Raw genomic sequence first — 22,500 nt, forward strand, 5'->3', positions numbered from 1 at the left:
GAGTCACAGGAAGAGGGGGGAAATCTTCTGACATGGAGACTTCTACCGTCGACATGGTGCAAGCCAAGGTTGTGCTAGCATAGTCGTGGCACGAGGCTATCAGAGCATTACCTGCCTGTACTTCAGGAACGACGTTCTTCTTACTCTTGTTCATTCTTTTTCTATCACGGGATGACATATGGTCGTTTTCCACAAGTATAAACATCAGTCCGAGAACGTAAGGATATAGTATTTTTAAGTTTCCACCAAAATAAAACTTTTGCGCAAGAGCTCAGCAGTAACGCACTTACGCAGCCGCCATCTTGGTCAGGACCCCAACACAAATTGTTGCTAGTGCGCGTGTCCATCGTGACGTTGTGGGCCAAGAATGCGGAAGAGCCGAGCTCCATGTTTGCTTAATGCGCTTTTGAGCAACTCTCAATGGAACGTACGAGGCTTCACCTGAACGCTGTATCCAGTTCTCTTCATACATCCATGGTAGAGACTCAGACTCTGAGTTTGTTAAAATATAACTAATTCTTTGTGTGAATGATGTGCTTTTTCCTGTATTGTATATACATGTGTTCCTTTATAATACATATAATTATATATATATATATATATTAGGTAAATGATCAAATAAATGTAACTTATGTTTTTCCTTTGAGTTGATATGATATGAATGATAATATTTATAAAGTTTTAATTAGGTTTTGATTTGATTTTTGACTTTTCAATTTTATTTTAGGTTAGTTTTAGTTTCAGAGTGTGTTTACTAGTTTAATACTGTTTTCTCAGAAAGTTTTTTATATTCTTCGTTTCAGTATATTTTGAAGCAGTTACAGTATATAACGTAAAAGATTGTTACAGATTTCATGAATGAAACAAAAAGTATAGTATTAAATTAATTGAATCAAATATCTCTTTAATAAGTTGGTGTGTAAATCAGCGAGTTTAGTGTAGTAGTGTTGACATCAGTAGGATTAGTGTTAGAGTGGTAAGGGTTAACCCTGACCTCAGGTAACAGTGTTTATAACAACAAACAGGACAAACTAATGGTACACAGACTTCACCTTTATTGATTAAAATGAATTTACATTAATTGATTAAATCAGTTAAGTCATATTATTTATGTAGTTTGTTTACCGTTAGCATTTTCCAAACACAATAATTCAAATTATTAGTTTAAAATATGAATGTTCTGCAGATAACAGAGTGTGCTGTTGATAATGAGTCATTCAGATAAGAAGCATAAAGAAACGAGTTAAATCTTCAGGAAGCAGCTGCTCACATCTGTACCACATCTACGTTACATAAACCCTAATGACATCATCATCAGTCCCGACCAATCAGCTGCACTCGTTTCCTTTGATGAGGAAGAAGGTTCCAGCAGCCACACCGAGCAGACCGACAGTGAGACCCAGTCCACAGAAAACTGCTGGCCCAATACCGGGCTGAGTCTTCTCCACATCTGGAGACAGAAACACAGAAACATTAAGATCCACATCTGGAGACAGAAACACAGAAACATTAAGATCCACATCTGGAGACAGAAACATTAAGATCCACATCTGGAGACAGAACCACAGAAACATTAAGATCCACATCTGGAGACAGAACCACAGAAACATTAAGATCCACATCTGGAGACAGAAACATTAAGATCCACATCTGGAGACAGAAACACAGAAACATTAAGCTCCACATCTGGAGACAGAAACATTAAGATCCACATCTGGAGACAGAAACATAGAAACATTAAGCTCCACATCTGGAGACAGAAACACAGAAACATTAAGCTCCACATCTGGAGACAGAAACATTAAGATCCACATCTGGAGACAGAAACATTAAGAACCACATCTGGAGACAGAAACATTAAGCTCCACATCTGGAGACAGAAACACAGAAACATTAAGATCCACATCTGGAGACAGAAACACAGAAACATTAAGCTCCACATCTGGAGACAGAAACATTAAGCTCCACATCTGGAGACAGAACAGCTGTAGTTTGATGGTTAATGAGCTGATTGTATCTCGGCCTGTCTGACTGACATCTCTTCTTGGATGTCCACACACCATCTGAAACTCAACCTTGACAAGACTGAGCTCCTTTCCTTCCAGGGAAGGGCTCTCCTACCCAGGACCTGAGTATAACAATAGACAACTCTGTGGTAGTCCCGACCCAGACTGATAGAAACCTGTGGTAGTCCCCACCCAGACTGATAGAAACCTGTGGTAGTCCCCACCCAGACTGATAGAAACCTGTGGTAGTCCCCACCCAGACTGATAGAAACCTGTGGTAGTCCCCACCCAGACTGATAGAAACCTGTGGTAGTACCCACCCAGACTGATAGAAACCTGTGGTAGTCCCCACCCAGACTGATAGAAACCTGTGGTAGTCCCCACCCAGACTGATAGAAACTTGTGGTAGTCCCCACCCAGACTGATAGAAACCTGTGGTAGTCCCCACCCAGACTGATAGAAACCTGTGGTAGTCCCCACCCAGACTGATAGAAACCTCTGGTAGTCCCCACCCAGACTGATAGAAACCCACCCAGACTGATAGAAACCTGTGGTAGTCCCCACCCAGACTGATAGAAACTTGTGGTAGTCCCCACCCAGACTGATAGAAACCTGTGGTAGTCCCCACCCAGACTGATAGAAACCTGTGGTGGTCCCCACCCAGACTGATAGAAACCTGTGGTGGTCCCCACCCAGACTGATAGAAACCTGTGGTAGTCCCCACCCAGACTGATAGAAACCTGTGGTAGTCCCCACCCAGACTGATAGAAACCTGTGGTAGTCCCCACCCAGACTGATAGAAACTTGTGGTAGTCCCCACCCAGACATAGAAACCTGTGGTAGTCCCCACCCAGACTGATAGAAACCTGTGGTAGTCCCCACCCAGACTGATAGAAACCTGTGGTAGTACCCACCCAGACTGCTAGAAACCTGTGGTAGTCCCCACCCAGACTGATAGAAACCTGTGGTAGTCCCCACCCAGACTGCTAGAAACCTGTGGTAGTCCCCACCCAGACTGATAGAAACCTGTGGTAGTCCCCACCCAGACTGATAGAAACCTGTGGTCCCCACCCAGACTGATAGAAACTTGTGGTAGTCCCCACCCAGACTGATAGAAACCTGTGGTAGTCCCCACCCAGACTGATAGAAACCTGTGGTAGTCCCCACCCAGACTGATAGAAACCTCTGGTAGTCCCCACCCAGACTGATAGAAACCTGTGGTAGTCCCCACCCAGACTGATAGAAACTTGTGGTAGTCCCCACCCAGACTGATAGAAACCTGTGGTAGTCCCCACCCAGACTGATAGAAACCTGTGGTGGTCCCCACCCAGACTGATAGAAACCTGTGGTGGTCCCCACCCAGACTGATAGAAACCTGTGGTAGTCCCCACCCAGACTGATAGAAACCTGTGGTAGTCCCCACCCAGACTGATAGAAACTTGTGGTAGTCCCCACCCAGACTGATAGAAACCTGTGGTCCCCACCCAGACTGATAGAAACCTGTGGTGGTCCCCACCCAGACTGATAGAAACCTGTGGTGGTCCCCACCCAGACTGATAGAAACCTGTGGTAGTCCCCACCCAGACTGATAGAAACCTGTGGTAGTCCCCACCCAGACTGATAGAAACCTGTGGTAGTCCCCACCCAGACTGATAGAAACTTGTGGTAGTCCCCACCCAGACTGATCCCCCCACCCAGACTGATAGAAACCTGTGGTAGTCCCCACCCAGACTGATAGAAACCTGTGGTAGTCCCCACCCAGACTGATAGAAACCTGTGGTAGTCCCCACCCAGACTGATAGAAACCTGTGGTAGTCCCCACCCAGACTGATAGAAACCTGTGGTAGTCCCCACCCAGACTGATAGAAACCTGTGGTGGTCCCCACCCAGACTGATAGAAACCTGTGGTAGTCCCCACCCAGACTGATAGAAACCTGTGGTAGTCCCCACCCAGACTGATAGAAACCTGTGGTAGTCCCCACCCAGACTGATAGAAACCTGTGGTAGTCCCCACCCAGACTGATAGAAACCTGTGGTAGTCCCCACCCAGACTGATAGAAACCTGTGGTAGTACCCACCCAGACTGATAGAAACCTGTGGTAGTCCCCACCCAGACTGATAGAAACCTGTGGTAGTCCCCACCCAGACTGATAGAAACCCCCCACCCAGACTGATAGAAACCTGTGGTAGTCCCCACCCAGACTGATAGAAACCTGTGGTAGTCCCCACCCAGACTGATAGAAACCTCTGGTAGTCCCCACCCAGACTGATAGAAACCTCTGGTAGTCCCCACCCAGACTGATAGAAACCTGTGGTAGTCCCCACCCAGACTGATAGAAACTTGTGGTAGTCCCCACCCAGACTGATAGAAACCTGTGGTAGTCCCCACCCAGACTGATAGAAACCTGTGGTGGTCCCCACCCAGACTGATAGAAACCTGTGGTGGTCCCCACCCAGACTGATAGAAACCTGTGGTAGTCCCCACCCAGACTGATAGAAACCTGTGGTAGTCCCCACCCAGACTGATAGAAACCTGTGGTAGTCCCCACCCAGACTGATAGAAACTTGTGGTAGTCCCCACCCAGACTGATAGAAACCTGTGGTAGTCCCCACCCAGACTGATAGAAACTTGTGGTAGTACCCACCCAGACTGCTAGAAACCTGTGGTAGTCCCCACCCAGACTGATAGAAACCTGTGGTAGTCCCCACCCAGACTGATAGAAACCTGTGGTAGTCCCCACCCAGACTGATAGAAACCTGTGGTAGTCCCCACCCAGACTGATAGAAACCTGTGGTAGTCCCCACCCAGACTGATAGAAACTTGTGGTAGTCCCCACCCAGACTGATAGAAACCTGTGGTAGTCCCCACCCAGACTGATAGAAACCTGTGGTAGTCCCCACCCAGACTGATAGAAACCCTCTGGTAGTCCCCACCCAGACTGATAGAAACCTGTGGTAGTCCCCACCCAGACTGATAGAAACTTGTGGTAGTCCCCACCCAGACTGATAGAAACCTGTGGTAGTCCCCACCCAGACTGATAGAAACCTGTGGTGGTCCCCACCCAGACTGATAGAAACCTGTGGTGGTCCCCACCCAGACTGATAGAAACCTGTGGTAGTCCCCACCCAGACTGATAGAAACCTGTGGTAGTCCCCACCCAGACTGATAGAAACTTGTGGTAGTCCCCACCCAGACTGATAGAAACCTGTGGTCCCCACCCAGACTGATAGAAACCTGTGGTGGTCCCCACCCAGACTGATAGAAACCTGTGGTGGTCCCCACCCAGACTGATAGAAACCTGTGGTAGTCCCCACCCAGACTGATAGAAACCTGTGGTAGTCCCCACCCAGACTGATAGAAACCTGTGGTAGTCCCCACCCAGACTGATAGAAACTTGTGGTAGTCCCCACCCAGACTGATAGAAACCTGTGGTCCCCACCCAGACTGATAGAAACCTGTGGTAGTCCCCACCCAGACTGATAGAAACCTGTGGTAGTCCCCACCCAGACTGATAGAAACCTGTGGTAGTCCCCACCCAGACTGATAGAAACTTGTGGTAGTCCCCACCCAGACTGATAGAAACCTGTGGTAGTCCCCACCCAGACTGATAGAAACCTGTGGTGGTCCCCACCCAGACTGATAGAAACCTGTGGTAGTCCCCACCCAGACTGATAGAAACCTGTGGTAGTCCCCACCCAGACTGATAGAAACCTGTGGTGGTCCCCACCCAGACTGATAGAAACCTGTGGTAGTCCCCACCCAGACTGATAGAAACCTGTGGTAGTCCCCACCCAGACTGATAGAAACCTGTGGTAGTCCCACCCAGACTGATAGAAACCTGTGGTAGTCCCCACCCAGACTGATAGAAACCTTTGGTAGTCCCACCCAGACTGATAGAAACCTGTGGTAGTCCCACCCAGACTGATAGAAACCTGTGGTAGTCCCCACCCAGACTGATAGAAACCTGTGGTAGTCCCCACCCAGACTGATAGAAACCTGTGGTGGTCCCCACCCAGACTGATAGAAACCTGTGGTAGTCCCCACCCAGACTGATAGAAACCAGTGGTAGTCCCCACCCAGACTGATAGAAACCTGTGGTAGTCCCCACCCAGACTGATAGAAACCTGTGGTAGTCCCACCCAGACTGATAGAAACCTGTGGTAGTCCACACCCAGACTGGTAGTCCCACCCAGACTGATAGAAACCTGTGGTAGTCCCCACCCAGACTGATAGAAACCTGTGGTAGTCCCCACCCAGACTGATAGAAACCTGTGGTAGTCCCACCCAGACTGATAGAAACCTGTGGTAGTCCCACCCAGACTGATAGAAACCTGTGGTAGTCCCACCCAGACTGATAGAAACCTGGGTGTGACACTTGATGACCAACTCTCCTCCACAGCTAACATCGCTGCAACCCCCCGATCGTGTAGATACATGCTGCATAACATCAGAAGGAGGCTCAGGTTCTGGTTCAGGCTCTAGTCATCTCACGTCTAGACTACTGCATCTCCCTGCTGATAGGCCTGCCTGCATGCTCCCTCCTGATTGGCCTGCCTGCATGCTCCCTCCTGATTGGCCTGCCTGCATGCCCCCTCCTGATTGGTCTGCCTGCCTGTGCCATCCGACCTCTGCAGCTCAATCAGAACGCAGCAGCTCGACTTGTCTTCAACCTCCCCAAGTTCTCTCACACTACACCTCTCCTCCTCCTCCTCCTCCTGCTCTTCCTCCTCCTCCTCCGCTCTCTTCACTGGTTACCAGTTGCTGCCCACATCTGCTTCAAGACACTAGTACTCTCATACAGTACACTAGTACTCTCATACAGTACACTAGTCCTCTCATACAGTACACTAGTACTTACATACAAGACACTAGTCCTCTCATACAGTACACTAGTACTCTCATACAGTACACTAGTCCTCTCATACAGTACACTAGTACTTACATACAGTACACTAGTCCTCTCATACAGTACACTAGTCCTCTCATACAGTACACTAGTACTCTCATACAGTACACTAGTACTTCCATACAAGACACTAGTCCTCTCATACAGTACACTAGTCCTCTCATACAGTACACTAGTCCTCTCATACAGTACACTAGTACTCTCATACAGTACACTACACTACAAGACACTAGTCCTCTCATACAGTACACACTAGTCCTCTCATACAGTACACTAGTCCTCTCAAACAGTACACTAGTCCTCTCATACAGTACACTAGTACTCTCATACAGTACACTAGTACTTCCATACAAGACACTAGTCCTCTCATACAGTACACTAGTCCTCTCATACAGTACACTAGTACTCTCATACAAGACACTAGTCCTCTCATACAGTACACTAGTCCTCTCATACAGTACACTAGTCCTCTCATACAGTACACTAGTACTCTCATACAGTAAACTAGTACTCATACAGTACACTAGTACTCTCATACAGTACACTAGTACTCTCATACAGTACACTAGTACTCATACAGTACACTAGTACTCTCATACAGTACACTAGTCCTCTCATACAGTACACTAGTCCTCTCATACAGTACTCTAGTACTCTCATACAGTACACTAGTACTCATACAGTACACTAGTACTCTCATACAGTACACTAGTACTCTCATACAGTACACTAGTACTCTCATACAGTACACTAGTCCTCTCATACAGTACACTAGTCCTCTCATATAGTACACTAGTACTCTCATACAGTACACTAGTCCTCTCATACAGTACACTAGTCCTCTCATACAGTACACTAGTCCTCTCATACAGTACACTAGTCCTCTCATACAGTACACTAGTCCTCTCATACAGTACACTAGTACTCTAATACAGTACACTAGTACTCTCATACAGTACACTAGTCCTCTCATACAGTACACTAGTACTCTCATACAGTACACTAGTACTCTCATACAGTACACTAGTACTCTCATACAGTACACTAGTCCTCTCATACAGTACACTAGTACTCTCATACAGTACACTAGTCCTCTCATACAGTACACTAGTACTCTCATACAGTACACTAGTCCTCTCATACAGTACACTAGTACTCTCATACAGTACACTAGTCCTCTCATACAGTACACTAGTACTCTCAGACAGTACACTAGTACTCTCATACAGTACACTAGTACTCATACAGTACACTAGTACTCTCATACAGTACACTAGTCCTCTCATACAGTACACTAGTCCTCTCATATAGTACACTAGTACTCTCATACAGTACACTAGTCCTCTCATACAGTACACTAGTCCTCTCATACAGTACACTAGTACTCTCATACAGTACACTAGTCCTCTCATACAGTACACTAGTACTCTCATACAGTACACTAGTCCTCTCATACAGTACACTAGTCCTCTCATACAGTACACTAGTCCTCTCATACAGTACACTAGTACTCTCATACAGTACACTAGTCCTCTCCTTTACAGTACACTAGTACTCTCATACAGTACACTAGTCCTCTCATACAGTACACTAGTACTCTCATACAGTACACTAGTCCTCTCATACAGTACACTAGTACTCTCATACAGTACACTAGTCCTCTCATACAGTACACTAGTACTCTCATACAGTACACTAGTCCTCTCATACAGTACACTAGTACTCTCATACAGTACACTAGTACTTACATACAGTACACTAGTACTCTCATACAGTACACTAGTACTTACATACAGTACACTAGTACTCTCATACAGTACACTAGTACTTACATACAGTACACTAGTCCTCTCATACAGCACACTAGTACTCTCATACAGGGCCATGAATGGATCAGCCCCAGCTTACATCCAGGACATGGTCCAACCATATACCCCAACCCCCCCACTTCACTCTGCATCAGCCAACCTGCTCGCTGCCCCCCCACAGCGAGGGAGAACTAATCACTCAACCAGATCCAGACTGTTCTCTGTCCTGGCTCCCAAATGGTGGAACGAGCTTCCCATCGACATCAGGATGGCTGAAAGCCTACACAGGTTCCGCTGAAGGCTAAAAACACTCTTCAGACTACACCTCGGATAAAAAATAAAAAAAAGTCTTGAACCTGCACTTTCATTTAAAGCTAATGTACTTGCACTTACTACTTGTTGTCTGGAGTTAGGACCTTCTCAGTTGAATGCAATTGGATAAAAGCGTCAGCTAAATGACATGTAATGAGCTGATTGTATTCAGTGTGAGTGTAAATAAAGAGTTCTGACCCCAGATTCTGGTCAGTGGTTGGTTAATGAGCTGATTGTATTTAGTGTGAGTGTAAATAAAGAGTTCTGACCCCAGATTCTGGTCAGTGGTTGGTTAATGAGCTGATTGTATTTAGTGTGAGTGTAAATAAAGTTGTCTGACCCCAGATTCTGGTCAGTGGTTGGTTAATGAGCTGATTGTATTCAGTGTGAGTGTAAATAAAGTTGTCTGACCCCAGATTCTGGTCAGTGGTTGGTTAATGAGCTGATTGTATTTAGTGTGAGTGTAAATAAAGTTGTCTGACCCCAGATTCTGGTCAGTGGTTGGTTAATGAGCTGATTGTATTTAGTGTGTAGTGTAAATAAAGTTGTCTGACCCTAGATTCTGGTCAGTGGTTGGTTAATGAGCTGATTGTATTTAGTGTGAGTGTAAATAAAGTTGTCTGACCCCAGATTCTGGTCAGTGGCTGGTTAATGAGCTGATTGTATTTAGTGTGAGTGTAAATAAAGTTGTCTGACCCTAGATTCTGGTCAGTGGTTGGTTAATGAGCTGATTGTATTTAGTGTGAGTGTAAATAAAGTTGTCTGACCCCAGATTCTGGTCAGTGGCTGGTTAATGAGCTGATTGTATTTAGTGTGAGTGTAAATAAAGTTGTCTGACCCCAGATTCTGGTCAGTGGCTGGTTAATGAGCTGATTGTATTTAGTGTGAGTGTAAATAAAGTTGTCTGACCCCAGATTCTGGTCAGTGGTTGGTTAATGAGCTGATTGTATTTAGTGTGAGTGTAAATAAAGTTGTCTGACCCCAGATTCTGGTCAGTGGTTGGTTAATGAGCTGATTGTATTTAGTGTGAGTGTAAATAAAGTTGTCTGACCCCAGATTCTGGTCAGTGGTTGGTTAATGAGCTGATTGTATTTAGTGTGAGTGTAAATAAAGTTGTCTGACCCCAGATTCTGGTCAGTGGTTGGTTAATGAGCTGATTGTATTTAGTGTGAGTGTAAATAAAGTTGTCTGACCCCAGATTCTGGTCAGTGGTTGGTTAATGAGCTGATTGTATTTAGTGTGAGTGTAAATAAAGTTGTCTGACCCCAGATTCTGGTCAGTGGTTGGTTAATGAGCTGATTGTATCTAGTGTGAGTGTAAATAAAGTTGTCTAACCCCAGATTCTGGTCAGTGGTTGGTTAATGAGCTGATTGTATTTAGTGTGAGTGTAAATAAAGTTGTCTGACCCCAGATTCTGGTCAGTGGTTGGTTAATGAGCTGATTGTATTTAGTGTGAGTGTAAATAAAGTTGTCTGACCCCAGATTCTGGTCAGTGGTTGGTTAATGAGCTGATTGTATTTAGTGTGAGTGTAAATAAAGTTGTCTAACCCCAGATTCTGGTCAGTGATTGGTTAATGAGCTGATTGTATCTAGTGTGAGTGTAAATAAAGTTGTCTAACCCCAGATTCTGGTCAGTGGTTGGTTAATGAGCTGATTGTATCTAGTGTGAGTGTAAATAAAGTTGTCTGACCCCAGATTCTGGTCAGTGGTTGGTTAATGAGCTGATTGTATTTAGTGTGAGTGTAAATAAAGTTGTCTGACCCCAGATTCTGGTCAGTGGTTGGTTAATGAGCTGATTGTATCTAGTGTGAGTGTAAATAAAGTTGTCTGACCCCAGATTCTGGTCAGTGGTTGGTTAATGAGCTGATTGTATTTAGTGTGAGTGTAAATAAAGTTGTCTGACCCCAGATTCTGGTCAGTGGTTGGTTAATGAGCTGATTGTATTTAGTGTGAGTGTAAATAAAGTTGTCTGACCCCAGATTCTGGTCAGTGGTTGGTTAATGAGCGTATTGTATCTAGTGTGAGTGTAAATAAAGTTGTCTGACCCCAGATTCTGGTCAGTGGTTGGTTAATGAGCTGATTGTATCTAGTGTGAGTGTAAATAAAGTTGTCTGACCCCAGATTCTGGTCAGTGGTTGGTTAATGAGCTGATTGTATCTAGTGTGAGTGTAAATAAAGTTGTCTGACCCCAGATTCTGGTCAGTGGTTGGTTAATGAGCTGATTGTATCTAGTGTGAGTGTAAATAAAGTTGTCTGACCCCAGATTCTGGTCAGTGGGTGGTCCAGGGCCAGATGGTGGACTGTACAGCTGTAGATGTCTCCCAGCTGTGGGATGAACTCCAGTCTGGAGAACTGGTTGAAGGAACCATCTTTGTTGGGGTAGGGAACGTTGGTGCTGCTTCCTTCGGTGATGTTCTCTCCGTTCTTTGTCCAGGAGAAGATGACAGGAGCAGGATAGAAACCAGTCACATAACAGATGAGGGTGTTCTTCTCTCCGAGCTCCACGGAGTCTTTGGTGTACACCATCGGACTGGATGGGGGATCTGGACACAGATACACAGATCATGTTATTGTTATTTATGTCAATTTATAATCCTGAAGGTGGAAAAAAATATTATTATCATAGTAAGTCAGGTGAAGTCCGTTTCGCCTCAAGGCTCTTTGTAATAGGTACCATCAAACAACCCCTCTGTCCTTTACACCCAAAAAACCTTCTCACATGGTTAAAATGAAAGAATCTTCAGGGAGATCAACTACGATCCCTCTGTCAGCATGAACAGACATGCAATCGATGCAGTGTGTGAAACGAAGTCTTCAATTCAGATATGTAGGTCAAGTATCAACAGATTTCAGATTTTACATAGTTAAAATAAACTTTACTATCCCGGAAAGGGAAATTCATGAGGTCTTACACATCTCACAGTTATACAATACAAAACACAACACATAGATGAACATAAAAGCAATAAGCAATTCTTAATCTAAAGAAACCAACAATCTAAATATTCACAGCAATAAATAGATATTAAAGTGCCAGAGACACATAATATCTGCTTTATGCTAGATTTTAATGAGTTTCTCATGTTTAAAAGTGTGTTTAAAATAACCCCAATTACTTAGCACATTAATAGAAAATGAGAAGTTTTCTACACACTAGTTGGTAAATACATTTACATTTTTTAGGGAAACACTGGCAGCAAGTTTGCCTTTAAAAAATGATGTCATTCCTTTTATTTTAGTGTTATGAATGTGTATTATATTTATCATAGCAAGTTTTCTTTAATTAACTGAATTTGATGTATATGTCTTTACCATTCTCCAGGGGGATGTCCTTCAAGGCTTCAAGTCCAGTTTTCAGGTTCCCTCTGCAGATCTGTTGTTGAGCCACAGCTTGTTCATAACATCCTTCTTGGTAGGTAATATGATCTATGAAACTGGGCTGAGGCTCCACTCCTCTCTGGTTGATGAAGTCTGCGACCCAGAGCTCTTCTCCATCCAGACCATACATCTGCTCTCCATCAGAGTCTGAACAGCCGGCGATAGCAAGGTCCTCATGAAGACCTGGAGAGAACCAGACAGAAGATCAGCTGCTGAATCACTGACTGTTGTTCTGACTGAGCCTGTCTCTCTCTCTCTCTCTCTGACCTGTCTGTCTGACCCAGTTGGTGGTCACTGAGCCTGTCTCTCTCTCTCTCTGACCTGTCTGTCTGACCCAGTTGGTGGTCACTGAGCCTGTCTCTCTCTCTCTCTGACCTGTCTGTCTGACCCAGTTGGTGGTCACTGAGCCTGTCTCTCTCTCTCTCTGACCTGTCTGTCTGACCCAGTTGGTGGTCACTGAGCCTGTCTCTCTCTCTCTGACCTGTCTGTCTGACCCAGTTGGTGGTCACTGAGCCTGTCTCTCTCTCTCTCTGACCCGTCTGTCTGACCCAGTTGGTGGTCACTGAGCCTGTCTCTCTCTCTCTGACCTGTCTTTCTGACCCAGTTGGTGGTCACTGAGCCTGTCTCTCTCTCTCTCTCTGACCTGTCTGTCTGACCCAGTTGGTGTTCTGAGCCTGTCTCTCTCTCCTGAGCCTGTCTCTCTCTCTCTCTGACCTGTTTGTCTGACCCAGTTGGTGGTCACTGAGCCTGTCTCTCTCTCTCTCTGACCTGTCTGTCTGACCTAGTTGGTGGTCACTGAGCCTGTCTCTCTCTCTCTCTGACCTGTCTGTCTGACCCAGTTGGTGGTCACTGAGCCTGTCTCTCTCTCTCTCTGACCTGTCTGTCTGACCCAGTTGGTGTTCACTGAGCCTGTCTCTCTCTCTCTCTGACCTGTTTGTCTGACCCAGTTGGTGGTCACTGAGCCTGTCTCTCTCTCTCTCTGACCTGTCTGTCTGACCCAGTTGGTGGTCACTGAGCCTGTCTCTCTCTCTCTGACCTGTCTGTCTGACCCAGTTGGTGGTCACTGAGCCTGTCTCTCTCTCTCTCTGACCTGTCTGTCTGACCCAGTTGGTGGTCACTGAGCCTGTCTCTCTCTCTCTCTCTCTCTGATCTGTCTGTCTGACCCAGTTGGTGGTCACTGAGCCTGTCTCTCTCTCTCTCTCTGACCTGTCTGTCTGACCCAGTTGGTGGTCACTGAGCCTGTCTCTCTCTCTCTGACCTGTCTGTCTGACCCAGTTGGTGGTCACTGAGCCTGTCTCTCTCTCTCTCTGACCTGTCTGTCTGACCCAGTTGGTGTTCACTGAGCCTGTCTCTCTCTCTCTCTCTGATCTGTCTGTCTGACCCAGTTGGTGGTCACTGAGCCTGTCTCTCTCTCTCTCTGACCTGTCTGTCTGACCCAGTTGGTGGTCACTGAGCCTGTCTCTCTCTCTCTCTGACCTGTCTGTCTGACCCAGTTGGTGTTCACTGAGCCTGTCTCTCTCTCTCTCTCTGACCTGTCTGTCTGACCCAGTTGGTGGTCACTGAGCCTGTCTCTCTCTCTCTGACCTGTCTGTCTGACCCAGTTGGTGGTCACTGAGCCTGTCTCTCTCTCTCTCTCTGACCTGTCTGTCTGACCCAGTTGGTGGTCACTGAGCCTGTCTCTCTCTCTCTCTGACCTGTCTGTCTGACCCAGTTGGTGGTCACTGAGCCTGTCTCTCTCTCTCTCTGATCTGTCTGTCTGACCCAGTTGGTGGTCACTGAGCCTGTCTCTCTCTCTCTCTGACCTGTCTGTCTGACCCAGTTGGTGGTCACTGAGCCTGTCTCTCTCTCTCTGACCTGTCTGTCTGACCCAGTTGGTGGTCACTGAGCCTGTCTCTCTCTCTCTCCTGTCTGTCTGTCTGACCCAGTTGGTGGTCACTGAGCCTGTCTCTCTCTCTCTCTGACCTGTCTGTCTGACCCAGTTGGTGGTCACTGAGCCTGTCTCTCTCTCTCTGACCTGTCTGTCTGACCCAGTTGGTGTTCACTGAGCCTGTCTCTCTCTCTCTCTGACCTGTCTGTCTGACCCAGTTGGTGGTCACTGAGCCTGTCTCTCTCTCTCTGACCTGTCTGTCTGACCCAGTTGGTGGTCACTGAGCCTGTCTCTCTCTCTGTCTGACCTGTCTGTCTGACCCAGTTGGTGGTCACTGAGCCTGTCTCTCTCTCTCTGACCTGTCTGTCTGACCCAGTTGGTGGTCACTGAGCCTGTCTCTCTCTCTCTGACCTGTCTGTCTGACCCAGTTGGTGTTCACTGAGCCTGTCTCTCTCTCTCTCTCTCTCTGACCTGTCTGTCTGACCCAGTTGGTGGTCACTGAGCCTGTCTCTCTCTCTCTCTCTGACCTGTCTGTCTGACCCAGTTGGTGGTCACTGAGCCTGTCTCTCTCTCTCTCTGACCTGTCTGTCTGACCCAGTTGGTGTTCACTGAGCCTGTCTCTCTCTCTCTCTGACCTGTCTGTCTGACCCAGTTGGTGGTCACTGAGCCTGTCTCTCTCTCTCTGACCTGTCTGTCTGACCCAGTTGGTGGTCACTGAGCCTGTCTCTCTCTCTCTCTGACCTGTCTGTCTGACCCAGTTGGTGGTCACTGAGCCTGTCTCTCTCTCTCTCTGACCTGTCTGTCTGACCCAGTTGGTGGTCACTGAGCCTGTCTCTCTCTCTGACCTGTCTGTCTGACCCAGTTGGTGGTCACTGAGCCTGTCTCTCTCTCTCTCTCTGATCCTGTCTGTCTGACCCAGTTGGTGGTCACTGAGCCTGTCTCTCTCTCTCTCTGACCTGTCTGTCTGACCCAGTTGGTGGTCACTGAGCCTGTCTCTCTCTCTCTGACCTGTCTGTCTGACCCAGCTGATGGTCACTGAGCCTGTCTCTCTCTCTCTGACCTGTCTGTCTGACCCAGTTGGTGGTCACTGAGCCTGTCTCTCTCTCTCTGACCTGTCTGTCTGACCCAGTTGGTGGTCACTGTCTCTCTCTCTCTGACCTGTCTGTCTGACCCAGTTGGTGGTCACTGAGCCTGTCTCTCTCTCTGTGACCTGTCTGTCTGACCCAGTTGGTGGTCACTGAGCCTGTCTCTCTCTCTCTCTGACCTGTCTGTCTGACCCAGTTGGTGGTCACTGAGCCTGTCTCTCTCTCTCTCTGACCTGTCTGTCTGACCCAGTTGGTGGTCACTGAGCCTGTCTCTCTCTCTGACCTGTCTGTCTGACCCAGTTGGTGGTCACTGAGCCTGTCTCTCTCTCTCTCTCTCCTGATCTGTCTGTCTGACCCAGTTGGTGGTCACTGAGCCTGTCTCTCTCTCTCTCTGACCTGTCTGTCTGACCCAGTTGGTGGTCACTGAGCCTGTCTCTCTCTCTCTCTGACCTGTCTGTCTGACCCAGTTGGTGGTCACTGAGCCTGTCTCTCTCTCTCTCTCTCTGACCTGTCTGTCTGACCCAGTTGGTGGTCACTGAGCCTGTCTCTCTCTCTCTCTGACCTGTCTGTCTGACCCAGTTGGTGGTCACTGAGCCTGTCTCTCTCTCTCTGACCTGTCTGTCTGACCCAGTTGGTGGTCACTGAGCCTGTCTCTCTCTCTCTCTGACCTGTCTGTCTGACCCAGTTGGTGGTCACTGAGCCTGTCTCTCTCTCTCTCTCTGACCTGTCTGTCTGACCCAGTTGGTGGTCACTGAGCCTGTCTCTCTCTCTCTGACCTGTCTGTCTGACCCAGTTGGTGGTCACTGAGTCTGTCTCTCTCTCTCTGACCTGTCTGTCTGACCCAGTTGGTGGTCACTGAGTCTGTCTCTCTCTCTCTGACCTGTCTGTCTGACCCAGTTGGTGGTCACTGAGCCTGTCTCTCTCTCTCTCTGACCTGTCTGTCTGACCCAGCTGGTGGTCACTGAGTCTGTGTTTAGTCAGGATCCGTCTCTTCTTTGTATCTCTGACAGTGTGAAAATAATATATAAAGATAATAATAAGTTTAATAACAATTTAGTCTTCTTTGATTGCTTTCTCCAGTGTTGTAAATATTGGTCTTTTGAATGATTCATAAGAAGCTCATCCCTGTGTATCACCGGATGTCCAGTGACAGTGAAGCATGGAGACACTCATTGGTTATATGGGCCCAGTGTCCACAAACTGCAGCCATGAAGGCTATTTCTACATCCACTGAGGGTGCCTCTGCCCTGCTGGCTGTGATGGAGAGATTGTGGCTTCAGAGCACAGACTGTTAATGCAATGAAGGATGATGACATGGTTAGGATCTCTAATGCCAATAGTGTCCATTCCACCAGTGCAAAGCGGAGCCTTAAGAGTGTAAGCACAGCCAGAATAGTGAGACGACACCATCAGGAGATGGAGGAGGCCCTACATATGGTGCTGGCATGGATATGGAGACTGTAAACTAACTTGGGGGAACCAGGCTGTGTGATGGTTGTGTTCTGCCAGTTTGAAGTTTGTGATGTAATGGTCTTCAGTTGAAGGCCATGTTGATGTGTGGTTTTGGATGTTATGATCAGTGATGGATGAAGCAGTAATGAGTTGTGGATGTTAAACAGTGTGATACATGGATCTTACTTGGACCTGAAGGGATATGTGTCTGTAATTCATGGCTTTCAATAGAAATTAGTGGAATTTTGCTATAAAAATCTTTAAAGCCCATTTTCTCAAAATGACTTTTCTCTCATACTCCAAGAACAAAATCTCCACTTCAGTAGCACCTTTATATACCACACTTTCCAGTCTTGTACCTAGTTATATTATGAAGACAATTACAGAGGGATTTGTAAATATATTATTCCTAGCCTGATTTATATAACATTAAATTCCAAATTGAAAACGAAAATCGTTTTTTAAGGCTATTGACAGTATCTTCTGATTTACAGGATAACAAAAGTAGATATCCATAAATCTCTCTGTAATTTATTCCATCTAATATGTGAACACAATGAAAAAATAATTTTGAACGTGGCTTTATCCAATACTCAGATTTCGTTTTTTAAAATATCTGCAATAATAAATATTAGCGCATTTTTCATTAGATAATGCATAATTTGCATATTTAAACATTAAATTACAGACAACTTGTAATACATTTTTTTCTCATCTTAATGTAAGTAATCAACTGGCAGAGTTTCATGGTGATATCTGCTAGTTAAAAAACATTCCCTATTCACCTGTAGTGTCTCGCCTTAAACCATCAGAGTTAATATCAGACTGGAACTTACCGTCAGCTGAGACACAGAGGAGACCAGAGAGGACCATCATCATCTTCATCATCTTCATCATCTTCATCATCTTCATCATCTTCATCTCTCTGTAGACCTGAACCTGTCTGTCTCTCTGTAGACCTGAACCTGTCTGTCTCTCTGTAGACCTGAACCTGTCTGTGTCTCTCTGTAGACCTGAACCTGTCTGTGTCTCTGTAGACCTGAACCTGTCTGTCTCTCTGTAGACCTGAACCTGTCTGTCTCTCTGTAGACCTGAACCTGTGTGTCTCTCTGTAGACCTGAACCTGTCTGTCTCTCTGTAGACCTGAACCTGTCTGTCTCTCTGTAGACCTGAACCTGTCTGAGTCTCTCTGTAGACCTGAACCTGTCTGTCTCTCTGTAGACCTGAACCTGTCTGTCTCTCTGTAGACCTGAACCTGTCTGTGTCTGTGTAGACCTGAACCTGTCTGTGTCTCTCTGAGTCTGAGGACGACTGAGAGAAACTCCAGCAGCAGCTGATCTCTTACACTCTGATCAGCCAATCAGAGAGCAGAGATGACATGATGTCATCAGTGTCCAGGTAGAGCCAGGCTGCTGCTGCTGCTACATGAACTGTAATAAACAGACATGATGACACATTAGTGAGACATTCTGGTTATAAAGTCTTTTAATGGTTATATTTAAACTGTTTCTAGTTTTCTTTTTTGAATAAAATCTTTTAATTCAGATGTTGATGTCGAGGTAAAAAACCTCCTACAGTTTGACTAGTTGACATTGTTATATAAAGTAATATAAAGGTGCTGTTGAGTAGTAGAAAGTCTTTAATAATAACCAGATGTTCTTTAGTTAGTTGTACATGGAGAACATAATGCTGTATAATAGTTTAACCAGACTGAGAACTGAAAGACAGAAAGAAACAAAGATCTCTCTAATCAACAGCTGGATAAGAAGAGAAGAAATCAGCTGTTATTGGTCAAAGAAACTGGAAGATTAATATCACAATGTGTTCAGATTTAAACAGGAACAGCTTCCTGTTTCTATAGAGATACAACCCAGACCTGATAACACTCTGGTATCAGGTCTGTTCAGGGCTCCACAGAGCCAGACTCTCACTCACTAACAATAGATGAGTGTCAACTCTAACATGGATTTAGGAGGTTGTGTGTGAATAAACTAACGTTATAAACTATATACTATAACCTAACGTTATAAACTATATACTATAACCTAACGTTATAAACTATATACTATAAACTAACGTTATAAACTATATACTATAACCTAACGTTATAAACTATATACTATAACCTAACGTTATAAACTATATACTATAAACTAACGTTATAAACTATATACTATAACCTAACGTTATAAACTATATACTATAACCTAACGTTATAAACTATATACTATAACCTAACATTATAAACTATATACTATAAACTAACGTTATAAACTATATACTATAAACTAACGTTATAAACTATATACTATAACCTAACGTTATAAACTATATACTATAACCTAACGTTATAAACTATATACTATAACCTAACGTTATAAACTATATACTATAACCTAACGTTATAAACTATATACTATAAACTAACGTTATAAACTATATACTATAACCTAACGTTATAAACTATATACTATAACCTAACGTTATAAACTATATACTATAACCTAACGTTATAAACTATATACTATAACCTAACGTTATAAACTATATACTATAACCTAACGTTATAAACTATATACTATAAACTAACGTTATAAACTATATACTATAACCTAACGTTATAAACTATATACTATAAACTAACGTTATAAACTATATACTATAACCTAATGTTATAAACTATATACTATAAACTAACGTTATAAACTATATACTATAACCTAATGTTATAAACTATATACTATAAACTAACGTTATAAACTATATACTATAACTTAACGTTATAAACTATATACTATAACCTAACGTTATAAACTATATACTATAAACTAACGTTATAAACTATATACTATAACTTAACGTTATAAACTATATACTATAACCTAATGTTATAAACTATATACTATAACCTAACGTTATAAACTATATACTATAACCTAACGTTATAAACTATATACTATAACCTAATGTTATAAACTATATACTATAAACTAACGTTATAAACTATATACTATAAACTAACGTTATAAACTATATACTATAACCTAACGTTATAAACTATATACTATAAACTAACGTTATAAACTATATACTATAAACTAACGTTATAAACTATATACTATAAACTAACGTTATAAACTATATACTATAACCTAACGTTATAAACTATATACTATAACCTAACGTTATAAACTATATACTATAACCTAATGTTATAAACTATATACTATAAACTAACGTTATAAACTATATACTATAACCTAATGTTATAAACTATATACTATAAACTAACGTTATAAACTATATACTATAAACTAACGTTATAAACTATATACTATAACCTAACGTTATAAACTATATACTATAACCTAACGTTATAAACTATATACTATAACCTAACGTTATAAACTATATACTATAACCTAATGTTATAAACTATATACTATAAACTAACGTTATAAACTATATACTATAACTTAACGTTATAAACTATATACTATAACCTAACGTTATAAACTATATACTATAACCTAATGTTATAAACTATATACTATAAACTAACGTTATAAACTATATACTATAACCTAACGTTATAAACTATATACTATAACCTAATGTTATAAACTATATACTATAAACTAACGTTATAAACTATATACTATAAACTAACGTTATAAACTATATACTATAACCTAACGTTATAAACTATATACTATACCCTAACGTTATAAACTATATACTATAACCTAACGTTATAAACTATATACTATAAACTAACGTTATAAACTATATACTATAACCTAACGTTATAAACTATATACTATAAACTAACGTTATAAACTATATACTATAACCTAACGTTATAAACTATATACTATAAACTAACGTTATAAACTATATACTATAACTTAACGTTATAAACTATATACTATAACCTAACGTTATAAACTATATACTATAACCTAATGTTATAAACTATATACTATAAACTAACGTTATAAACTATATACTATAACCTAACGTTATAAACTATATACTATAACCTAATGTTATAAACTATATACTATAAACTAACGTTATAAACTATATACTATAAACTAACGTTATAAACTATATACTATAACCTAACGTTATAAACTATATACTATAACCTAACGTTATAAACTATATACTATAACCTAACGTTATAAACTATATACTATAAACTAACGTTATAAACTATATACTATAACCTAACGTTATAAACTATATACTATAAACTAACGTTATAAACTATATACTATAACCTAATGTTATAAACTATATACTATAAACTAACGTTATAAACTATATACTATAAACTAACGTTATAAACTATATACTATAACCTAACGTTATAAACTATATACTATAACCTAACGTTATAAACTATATACTATAACCTAACGTTATAAACTATATACTATAACCTAACGTTATAAACTATATACTATAACCTAACGTTATAAACTATATACTATAAACTAACGTTATAAACTATATACTATAACTTAACGTTATAAACTATATACTATAACCTAACGTTATAAACTATATACTATAACCTAACATTATAAACTATATACTATAACCTAACGTTATAAACTATATACTATAAACTAACATTATAAACTATATACTATAACCTAACGTTATAAACTATATACTATAACCTAACGTTATAAACTATATACTATAAACTACACCCTAAGAAACGCTGGGTTATTTTAATAACCCAATTGCTGGGTTAAGGCTGTTGGGTTATAGGTTGGGTAGATTTGACCCAACGTTGGGTCAAAGATTGTGACCCAACACGATGGGTTAAAGGAAAGCGAGGCTCGTTCTTCCGCCATTTCTGGACAGAAGGCGCCAGGACTCCCGGTAAGTGATCAGTTTCAGACGGTAAAACAATACAAATAGGTTATTATAGCCAGACTGAAAGACATGTTAGCATTAACTTAGCTCTCTGTATGGTTAACCATAACGTTAGTTCCCTTTAGCCAGCGAGCTATAAGGACATTAACGTTAACAATTAGCCGTTAGCTCAAGAGTTTAAAACTTATGTTGTAGCTAGCTAGCTAACTGCCTCTCCTCTAACGTTAGCTAGTAAATCTCTAGTTTTTCTATATTGCTATTTTGGTCCCAATTACTCCTTACTCGGAATTAACTATATAACGTTAACGTTATGAGTATTATTTAGCATCCCGAACGTCATGATTGATTGACGCACTTGACAGTGAAGATGACGGAGTTGGGACCTAACAGTTATGATGAAGACTACTCTGTGAGGCCTGAAGCTTCCCCTGAGGCCAACGAGCAGCCTGTAGGGAAGCCACCAGCCTGTGACCCCTCACTCCTAACAAAGGAGTCTCCAAAATGGAGATCGTACCTCCAAGACACGAGGAAAATGGCAGACTGGTGGAGGGCTTGAGAACTGCAACGACGAGTTCTCACACCTTCGTTGAGTTCGGGATTTCTGATGGGCCGAGGCTCCCTGAACGAGGGAGATAAAAGTAGCCGGAGGTCACAGCCCGGAGCTCTTTGTGGTTTCATCGCCGTAAGAAGACACATCGCTCAGCGCTGTTTGAGAATCAACATCGTGTCATTCGCTGGTCGAGTGAGACGATTGTATCGTTCGTGATACCACAGGGTCCCGGTGAATACGAA

At 43.0% G+C, this 22,500-nt stretch overlaps 2 protein-coding genes across 2 annotated transcripts in view; one reads left to right on the plus strand and one right to left on the minus strand.

The window, feature by feature from the left end:
* The window catches only part of LOC114574030 (H-2 class II histocompatibility antigen, E-S beta chain), a 133,773-nt gene that overhangs the window by 28,359 nt on the left and 82,914 nt on the right, over positions 1-22,500 (plus strand). The gene's annotated exons all lie outside the window — the stretch shown is intronic.
* LOC114546097 (mamu class II histocompatibility antigen, DR alpha chain) lies at positions 1,275-22,386 on the minus strand. The gene is made up of 5 exons (XM_028564762.1): positions 22,290-22,386; positions 18,161-18,245; positions 12,346-12,605; positions 11,292-11,576; positions 1,275-1,450 (listed from the first exon to the last, which is right to left on the minus strand). The coding sequence occupies exons 1-5, from the start codon at positions 22,384-22,386 to the stop codon at positions 1,329-1,331; spliced, it is 849 nt and encodes a 282-aa protein (XP_028420563.1). The 3' UTR covers positions 1,275-1,328.

The sequence above is a fragment of the Perca flavescens genome, chromosome 19 (assembly GCF_004354835.1).
Source record: "Perca flavescens isolate YP-PL-M2 chromosome 19, PFLA_1.0, whole genome shotgun sequence".
Taxonomy (NCBI): domain Eukaryota; kingdom Metazoa; phylum Chordata; class Actinopteri; order Perciformes; family Percidae; genus Perca; species Perca flavescens.